This window comes from Leptonychotes weddellii, chromosome X (assembly GCF_054177405.1).
Source record: "Leptonychotes weddellii isolate Sample4059 chromosome X, ASM5417740v2, whole genome shotgun sequence".
NCBI classification, from domain to species: Eukaryota; Metazoa; Chordata; class Mammalia; order Carnivora; family Phocidae; genus Leptonychotes; species Leptonychotes weddellii.
In genome coordinates this window covers 82,919,710-82,929,909 of record NC_138385.1, presented here as the reverse complement: position 1 = coordinate 82,929,909, position 10,200 = coordinate 82,919,710, and the positions used below count along the sequence as shown (strand labels likewise).

General features: G+C 40.8%; 1 protein-coding gene and 1 long non-coding RNA gene across 3 annotated transcripts in view; one reads left to right on the top strand and one right to left on the bottom strand.

The window, feature by feature from the left end:
• LOC145717876 (uncharacterized) overlaps positions 1-1,049 on the top strand; it is a 26,565-nt gene extending 25,516 nt beyond the window's left edge. For both annotated transcript variants that reach the window (XR_014141365.1, XR_014141364.1), the window contains exon 3: positions 245-1,049. This is a non-coding gene — a long non-coding RNA (uncharacterized LOC145717876). The remainder of the gene's footprint in view (positions 1-244) is intronic.
• The window catches only part of DMD (dystrophin), a 1,845,074-nt gene that overhangs the window by 197,180 nt on the left and 1,637,694 nt on the right, over positions 1-10,200 (bottom strand). Inside the window, exon 56 of the mRNA XM_081807964.1 lies at positions 7,411-7,471. Within this exon, the coding sequence (XP_081664090.1) occupies positions 7,411-7,471 (61 nt within the window). The remainder of the gene's footprint in view (positions 1-7,410; positions 7,472-10,200) is intronic.

The window sequence follows — 10,200 nt, the reverse complement described above, 5'->3', positions numbered from 1 at the left end:
ATGTTACAGCTTATGCAACTTTCAGTAAAGAGGGCTGTGAGATTTTTTTATGAACCTTTGAGACGCGGAAGATACCAACATTTTCATCTACCCACAAGGTCTACAAAACCAAAGGCCAGACTCGGCACTCCACAGCCCAATGGTGTCGCATTCAATCTCTTCCAGTTAACATCTTAAACTGAGTTGTTTTCATGATTATATCATCAATTATTCATTACTGACTATTCCTTCATTGTGGTTGCAGAGCTTAATGAGACTCGGCTAATGTGACCTTTGGAACCATCAAACTGTGGAGGAGAAAGCCCAGCAGAGAAGACTGACCTCTGGGTTATCTTTGTGTACTAAAGCCTTTTGAAAAGTCAGAGCACCAGGCTTTTGGCAGCGATTTCACAAATTTAATTACCCATAGATATTCACCAGTATCCTCAAAGATTGACAGCTGAAATTAGATAGCTGATTCTGTTACATCCACTTCCTATTATCAATGGTGCTAAACAGTAAAGTGAAAAAAAGGTTTAATATTGTTTGTCCTTTATCCTGAGAAGACTGATGGCACAGTAAGAATTCTCAAGGGTGATCTGAAGATCCATTTTCATTCCTCTGGAAAACTGTTAAGAACAATTTTTATTTCCAAGTCAATATTCATAAAACCAGAGAATGTCAGGGCTGGAAATGACATGTGGTATCATGTGATTCAGCCCCCTTAGATGACGGATGAAGAAACTGAGGCCCAGAGACTGTAAGTGATTCACCTGTGGGCAAATAGCTAGTTGAGGGGTACCTGGCTGGCTCAGTCGGTACAGTGTGTGACTCCTGATGTCAGGGTTGTGAGTTCGAGCCCACACTGGGTGTAGACATTACTTAAATAAATAAAACTTAAAAAAATAGCTGATTGATAGTTAGGCTGAAATTACACTTCAAGTCTTCTGATGCCTGCTCTATCTACTCATTTCATAGGGCATATACCTCTGCCAATCTTAACCAATGTTTAAACGGAATGTGAGAAGATCAGTATCATTCCTAGAACAGTGAGGTATCAGGAATGAGACCTAGGGACACCTGGGTGGCTCCGTCGGTTAGGCGTCTGCCTTCGGCTCAGGTCATGATCCCAGGGTCCTGGGATCGAGTCCCACATCGGGCTCCCGGCTCAGTGGGAGCCTGCTTTTCTCTCTCCTCCCTGCTCATGCTCTCTTCTCACTATCTCTGTCTGTCTCTCTCTCAAATAAATAAATAAAGTCTTTAAAAAAAAAAAAAAGGAATGAGACCTAGGGGAATATTTTCTTTTTTTTTTTTTTTTAAGATTTATTATTTATTTGAGAGAGCGAGAATGAGAGAGAGAGAGAGAGTACATGAGGGGGGGAGGGTCAGAGGGAGAAGCAGGCTCCCCGCTGAGCAGGGAGTCCGAAGCGGGACTCGATCCCGGGACTCCAGGATCATGACCTGAGCCGAAGGCAGTTGCCTAACCAACTGAGCCACCCAGGTGCCCCAGGGGAATATTTTCTAAGTTGGATATCATAATCCAGTGTTCTTTATAATAAGAGCCCTTCTCATTCTCAGAAAATGTATCCACTGCAAACCAGTGAACACAGGTACTTAGCACAGTGGTCGCTGTTAAACCTGAGACGTAGCCGAGGCGCCTGGGTGGCTCAGTTGGTTAAGCGACTGCCTTCGGCTCAGGTCATGATCCCGGAGTCCTGGGATCAAGTCCCACATCGGGCTCCCGGCTCAGCGGGGAGCCTGCTTCTCCCTCTGACCCTATCCCCTCTCATGCTGTTTCTCTCTCTCTCTCAAATAAATAAATAAATAAAATCTTTAAAAAACAAACAAACAAACAAAAAAACTGAGACGTAGCCAACTGCTCCTTCCTCTCTCTATAAATACAGGTACTGAAATAGTGAGCGATAACTCAAAGGAACAAATAAACTCACCCAAACTTGAATCAGAGCAACTCCTGGCACAAATAATAGGGAGCTGGAGCAAGAACAAGGGCAAGATATGCTTTAAATGTGGTATGGGGAGTGGATTTGGAATCTGAAAAACCGTCCAGGAAATAGTAATCAAGGCCCTATGGTACAGAGGAAGGTGGTGTCAAAACTCAGATGCTACTGGAGGTAGGGAGCATGGGCACTTACAGTTAGAGCACGACTCAGCAATTTAATTGAGAATAGAGCAACAGGATGCAAGAAGACACAAACCCCGAAAGGTACATCTAAGGCAGATGGCCACAATTCCATGCAGTGTCAAATACTGGAACCAGTGGAGCCGCAGGAATGGTAGCCATAGAGGACGGGAGAGTCGGGACCTCAAGCAGCCACTGTGGCAAGAGACACCGTAACAGTAATGAGAAATGTTGCCTGGAGCGACTGCTGGCTTCAGTCAAGGAGGTTTTATATTGCATTTGGCTAAGCAGGAATCACCAGAGAGTTGTGAGCAGCTCACATGCAGTAGGTGGCTGCAGAAACACGTCTGGGATTGAGGGCAGAGAGAAGGGCAGATCAAGGTCATTTGACACCATCTACAGCAATGTGGACAACATCCCAAATGACCCGCAGGAAAAGAGAGACACTCCTGTGGACCTGAGCTGCTTCCTGAGCAAGGCATGTAAAAAAGAGCTGAACAGTTAGCATATTCCCCGGAACCCCATTTTTCATTCTCCCGTGAAGTGCCTCAGAGATAATGAGACAGGGAACCTGCTGGAATGCCTTCCTGGTGATCGAGTCAGCAGGTTTCCTACTGGGTTTCAGTAGTGAATGCCTCCCGGTTTTTTAGCCACGGCAGCGTCTTTGAAAGGGGAAAGGACCAGCTTGTCTGAAACCCAAAGCCTTCCTGGGGGCCAGCTGGCAGAAACAGAAGGGCAAACACTTCAGCCGGTATTACAGAAAAGTAGCAGCAAAGCAACCTCCGGCCAGAACTAATATAGGGAGAACAAGCTGTGACCTCAATCGGTTTCTCCATCTCTCACCAATGGGAGACGGCAAAGAGCGTTTACTTTCCTCACAAGCGAGCCAAGAGTAGAGACAATGCTAACAAATGTAATAACCAATATTTGGGCCGTCCCAGTCACGACATCCCAAGGAAGATGTAACAGAACTGGAAGAGATCCAGGGAAAAGCAGCTAAGATGATCAAGGGGAATACTTATCTTTCATTCAAGGACAGGCTAAGAACCTAAAAAGGATTAGAGCTTCTCAGACTGGGAAGATGAAAATGAAAAGGGGGTTGTAAGGGGATGTGAGATTAAAGTCTACTTTGGTAAATACCATTGTATTCACTGAATTCCGCAGCCCTTAATGGGGGCCATCCCTTGAGGTTCAAAAATGTACAGTGAAGAGAAACTGCAATATACCTTTATTTCTTTACACCGAAATCAGCAGATTCATGGGACTCAATCTTCTGAAGACAAGGTTGAAGAGGAGAATGGAGGAAGTAAGAAACCGCTGGATAAACTCAATGCCAACTGATTTACGGTGGACTATTAAGAAATGGTCAGGATGCATCCTAATTTTTTAAGATGGAAATTACTAGGTTAACTGCGAACAGCCACTGGTGTCTGCATCTGGGACGGAGTTCTTGGCTAGTTGCCCTACTGGTCTGACCCAGTGTGCTATTTCTTATGCTCTTATTATGTCATCTATGCAGGAACATACTGCATGCAAGTTTGGGATTCCTAAATTCTTTTGACAGTCCAGAACACAGAAGAATAATTTTCTAACTCATTAAGAAAGCAAGAGAGTCCCAGCTCTTGGCTCCGTTCGGTTTACCCATATGGGAGTATGCAACATAAAAAGGTGAAAGAAATCCTAACAGAATGCAGCAGCTGGTTAAAGGCTATTATATTGAAATTTTCATGAGTTTGACAGTAGGCCAGAAAACTACAAAATGGCAGAGAGTGGAAAAGGCAGTTGTAACAGGTTGAACATTGTTGGTGATTATTTTTTCAGGGGCAATGAAAGCTGTAATCAAATAACCTGAAAGAGACACTGGCAGGAATAAGAGAGTCCCCAGGGAGAGAGAATATGAAAACTGTAACAATGATGAATGCTATGGACTAATAAACTAGACAAACATGTAGTTTGAAGTATCAAAATCAAGATTCTTAGCATCATATGAAAAGCTGGTGTCAGGATGCAGGCATAAACACTGTCTGATTTGCAAGCTAGAGCAGAAGATGCTGGTAATGACTTACAACCTCAAGCACGAGTGCACAACTCAACAACTAACTGGAATGGGGTTACTGGTGCAGAAACCTCTGGTTATTTAGGTGATCAGTTTATCCCAGCATTGAAAAGGAAAAATTATTAAGTATTGAAAAAAAAAGATCCAGAGGGGGCGCCTGGGGGGCACAGGCAGTTAAGCATCCGACCCTTGGTTTCAGCTCAGGTCTGATCTCAGGGTTCTGAGATCAAGCCCCACGTCGGGCTCTGTGCTCAGTGTCACGTCTGCTTGGGTTTCTCTCTCCCTCTTCCTCTGCCCCTCCCTGCCCATGCACATGCATGCACTCTCTCTCTCTAAAATAAATGAACAAATCTTAAAAAAAAGAAAGATCCAGAGAAGACATCTGGCTTTGTGCCTGGAAATGTGTGCTTAAAACTCTTGAATGCAAGTTGAGACAAGGTAACAAAGAGGAAGGACAAGGTGGGGACTGGTTGAAGTAATGTCATTATAAACTTATTAGTATTGTTTTTTGTGGATAAATAAGGCATCTCGAATTACAAATAGCATTAGCCAGTGCATGAAGTCCACTGAACCTTGTACATCAAAGTAATTTGCTATGAAAAGAATCTTTTAGACAACAGTGATATGTAATAATAAATCACAAATGACACTAGTCATCTGTTTGTTGACAATGTATATTTTCTGAACACATGTTATCCCTACATTAGCTTAACATTTTAGAGGTATATTTGAGAAATTCTATTATCTCTAATTTCAAATAGATTATAATTTTTAGAAATACACGATCTCCAGAAAGTTTCAGAGGTATTTTTGAGCAGTTATGTAATTCCTCGTTCCTAGAAACGGACTCCTTCAGAGGGTTTGAGGTCTCCAGACTCCCCTTTCTACTGATTTTTTGTCTATTGCTCTATGTCTCTTACTAGTAAATCAGGCAGAATGATAGCCCTAAATTAAACATCAAGATTTGAGCTTTTTAAATGGTTACCTGGAGAAACTGGAGTGGGTTTAGGGAGCATATCTGCAGCTAATTAAACAGTGGAAAAATAGAATTCGTATGCTTTTTTAAAATAAGAATTTATATTATGTTAATGATTAAAATAAAGAATTTAAAAAATAAAGATAAACTTCTTGAAAAGCTGAGATCTTGTTTTTGGACTTGGGCAAGACCATTCAATGAGTCACACTCATTGATTCTTAGAGCTATGAAGCCCTTAGATATCACCAAATCCAACTTCTTATTTTATGAATGAGACACCAAGGTCTGCACAGGTTAAGTGACTTGCCCAAGGCCACACCATCAACTCATGACAGAGCCAGGACCAGAAATCAAGTTTTCTTGTTTCCTGATCTGTGCCCTTATCAACACTGCCACCACGATCTTCAAGTTGGTGAAGGAACACCGGAAAAAAGGGGGACAGAGAGAGGGTAGCTGCTCTCTGATACCACCAAGGAGCAGCAAGAGACTAGTTATGGGGGTGGTGGGGGGGGAATTATAGGTTTTCTTTAATTTGTCTCCTTTTTATTTTTGGACTGAATTCATGTTCATTGCCACACAGCAATGATCTGGGATCTTTTGCAGTGGGTGTAACATCAGGGAGAAGATAAATATTTAGGGAAAGAATATTGGCAGGGGTGGGGGTGGGGGGAATGCTAGGAGTCCCCGTGAGATATTTAATAAGCCCCCAACAGGAATAATCTGGAGAATAATGGCTTGAAGATGTTTTGGGTTCTCAGGTGGTCCTCCAACCTTGGCTATAAAAGAAGAGTCTTTGTCTACAGTAAAGACCATCTCTTCATCTATCAGAAAGAATTGGATAAAGTGAGAGATTTATAAACAGGTTGAAGGAGTAGCAGGTTCCAAAAATCTTAGGTCCCAAAAATTTATGATGACCAAGACACTGGAGATGACTGGGAGGAGCTTGAATTAAGTGTTCCACAAAATATACAGTGGATGTAAAGCCATACAGTGCGTGTCTAAATCAACTTATCATTTAATAACACAGGTGATTTAAAATAGGTATTAAAATATGTAGAGTGACTGAATTAATAATTACACAGAATGAAAATACTACAATACAATAAAAGAAGAAAAATAAAAAGCAGGGTCAAAGCAAATTGAAGGAGAATGTTTAAAGGTAAGAGATACCTTGCCTGGAAAAATTTAATAAGACAAAGCTTTCCTAAAGGATGTATTTCTCCTTGAAGAGTCCAAAGAGTTCCCTCACCCCCATTCTTCTGGGTTAACACAATTGAGGCACGCAATCTAATTTCTGGAGAACTGTGGTAATGAAGATCTAGGATTGCTGATATTGCTTTAGACCTGAATTATGAAGAATTGATCAGCAGTGGAAGAACAGAAAGTGACCTGATAAAACATGGGAGGCCGAAACAATGGGAACACGTGGAGTATTTTTAGTCAGACTCATGAAAGAAGCAGGTTCAAAGACTTTAGTTGGTATTGAAGATTATTTCATGAAGCCGACGAAATTAAATTGTTGAGACAGCGGATTCAAAGTGAAATTGAAGTTGAACTCTATTGCACCATCAATGGAAACTGTTAAGGTATCATCATGACTCCATATCCTCCCTCCTCTCCCTTCCACGTTGACCCGATGGATCATAATTTGTATTTCATGCAGCATCCCGTGGAAGGTGCTTCTAAGCACCTGTATTCCTTTGACTGACATAAATGGCCCCAGAAAACAGTATCATTCTGTTGTCATTATGTGAAAAATGCTGAGTGCTATGTATCGAGAATGAACACTCAGCTCCACACATCCGGGCCCGCCGCTGACTGCCTTTTGGGTACGTGAACTATTTATTCACCTAAAACACTCTGTGTACATTGAGCTGCAGAAAGCATCCATCTTTGCTGAAAAAGAAATGTGGGCAAACCCCCAAATAAATGAAACTGTCCTTATAAATATTCACTCCCACTATCAGTAATATTATCTGCAGCTTTTTGTTCGAGTGTGGAAAATCCACTCCACCCCCAATCACAAAACACAACATATATGCTGCGTCAAATGGGTTTTTCCTAAAGGCAGCTCCCTATTGCATCAGCACATTTGCAGTGGTAATTTTAGCATGAGTTGACTAGCCAAGCTTCCTCGTGGAATGAAGAACTAGGTATTGTAGGCCAGGTTAACGTCACATTTCAGAAATACATTCACTTGTGAATATGCAGATTAGCCACAATAAATGCCCTTTTAGGAATGTGATGCTTCGGACTTACTTGATATAGTAGGGCACTTTGTTTGGTGAGATGGCTCTCTCCCAGGGACCCTGGACAGAAGCTGAAAGAGAGGGAAAAAAAAAGGCAAGGAGGTTAAGCTCACCACAAACAAGAAAGACAACATTAATCTCCAGAATTACAATTTTACACTGATATTGGTCTGTTTGCTCAGTTGCCCATGAAGACAGGACGGATTAACCTGCTGTTCTGAAGTTTCTGTCCTAATCTAAGTGAAATTGAACTCATTCAGGCACAAAGATAAATGCAAAGGAGAAAAAAAAAAAACCTTTCCACCGCTAAACCTATAGAACAGATAAGAAATGGAATGAGTCGACTGACGGGTTTTCTCTTATGTGTCTCCATTGGGTGCTTTTCTTATAACACTTCCTGTTGCTGCTTCTCAATATCTTTTACTATTTGATTGACTGGGTTTTATTAGTTTAGCAGCTGAAACATCCTTGCGTGATAGAGTTACATTCTAAGTTATTGAAGCTAAAGCACTACGCTTATCATTCTGATATGCTTGTTTGCGTCTTTCTTTGGTTTAAACAGAATCCAATCTCATTGACCAATAATATGTTTAATTGGTGCCACAAAATATCAGCTGACCAGCACAATCTTATTGGAAAAAAACAACGAAAAGCGAGAGAATGGCACCTGATACCAGAGTATAATAAAACTTTTGTGATGAGTGATGAATCCTATAGGTGAAATTAAATTTCACATACTGGGAATTTGTTTTATAATGACCATATTGTCTATTAGTCAAATCAATCATCTTTAAACTGTGTTTTAAATGCTTAAATTGTCCAGGTTTTTTCCTTTCCCAGAGATGAGCTCTAAAAACACCTTTTATATACTGTTTAATCTGATGGGTTTTTTCTTTCTTTAAGACAAAATAATCATGTTAGGATGCACTATACCATTTCCTCAAGAATAAAATCTTCCTCCTGAAAAGAATTTTTACGAAACTGGAGTTTTCAGAGATAAAGAGTATCATCGGAATACAAATATAAGAAGCATGCTTGTTAACATTTAGCAATTTTATGCGTATATCCATTTTTTCCCTGAATTTTCATCCTGCTTATAATTTGCAGCCCAGCTGATGCTGACCATTATTTCCTCCTATGAAAAGCCTCCTTCTAAATTAGTCTCACAGTAAATTCACTCTACACTATATTGAGATGTAAGAAAACGTCAAAGCTAATATATCCTTGACTACACTGTATAATATGAAAGAACAGTTTCTAATAAAAGTTAACTTCATCCACTGCCAGACAATTTAAGCGTAATGAAACTACAGATTCTTTGTTTTATACAAAATAATAGAGGGATCGAATCACCTAACCTTCAACCAGACACGCTGCTTTGTACCTTGGTGATGTGTCTTTTAAAAGATAGAGGACATGGATTTGTATTTAGCTGCTAATTAGGCCTTTTCATTTTGGCAGACAGATTTTTAATATGGGGAAAAAAAGACATTTATCTGCTGTTTTGAAGTAGTCCCTCACATTCGGTGTTCTTCTATTCCTACCCTCTCTGCCTTTCTCATTATCTGCCCTACTCTCCTTTTGTCTGTTTTTCTTCGCTAGGACACAGCCTTCTCGCCCTGATAAGGCGATAAAGGAAGTGAGATCTGATTTGAGAACTTAGGCTGGACTCCCTGACCCACCTGGGCAGAGTCGGATGTTACAGAAACCTAAAAACCCAAGCCCTCTCTAGGAGGAAACAGTGTAGAGAGCCAGAAATCCTAGCTCCTGCCTGCTCAGCACACCCCCCCTCTTAAAACCAAAATGGATTGCAGAAGGAAGAAGAGAATTTCCCAGAGCATCTGGTCCAGTTCTCACCAGCTGTACTGCCCAGTCTATGAACGCCTAAACTGAGAAACAACTGCTATTCTTTCCTTAGAGGTGTCTATGGGCTGAACCGCACTCTTTCTGTCATTATTCCTTTCCAGTTCTTTATCAGTTTAATGGTCCAGAAATCATTTCTGATTTGGAGGATGCTGGGGAATGTCCTCTGATAGCAGAAGAGTCCATTTGCATTTCCTATAATATATCTAGGTAACTGTCAGAGAGAAGTGTGCTTGGAGAGGTCTACTGGCTGCCTAGTTGGCTCAAGTGGGGGCGGGGGCTGCCTGAATGGAGCAACCTTCAAGCAGAAAATCTAGCAAGAGACAAGAAAAGCAGCGGTGCCCAGCTGAGCTAATGGCCACACCTACACTGAACGTCTACACTTGACTTTGCATTGTTAAGCATTAAAAAGAAAAAAACTCCAATAAAATGCTGGAGGAGTACTCAGAATATGCTTAAACTAAATAGTTGAAAAGATTGCGAAAGAATATTCTAAAAAGTTCTAAGTGCCAGATCGACATGAAACTTTAAGTGTTTATAACTGCGGGTCTCAAGTGTTAATTTTCCAGAGTATATGAACTGTATGTAAAAATTGTTGATTTCTTCGTTTTTTAAAATCAGACAAGCCTTTTGTCTTCGTGTGTAGCTATCAAATGAATCCAATGGTGAAGGTCAGTGAATTTTTTTGTGCTGGAAGATGTTTGTTCCCCCCTTTGACTCACAGTCTATGAACACACCTAAACAACTTAGGTTTTGTCATTTGAAACCCTGACATTTAAAAAAAAAATTTTATTATTTTTTTAAATTTTATTTTATTATGTTACATTAGTTACCATACATTACATCATTAGTTTTTGATGTAGTGTTCCATGATTCGTTGTTTGCGTATAACACCCAGTGCTCCATTCAATACGTGCCCTCTTTAATACCCATCACC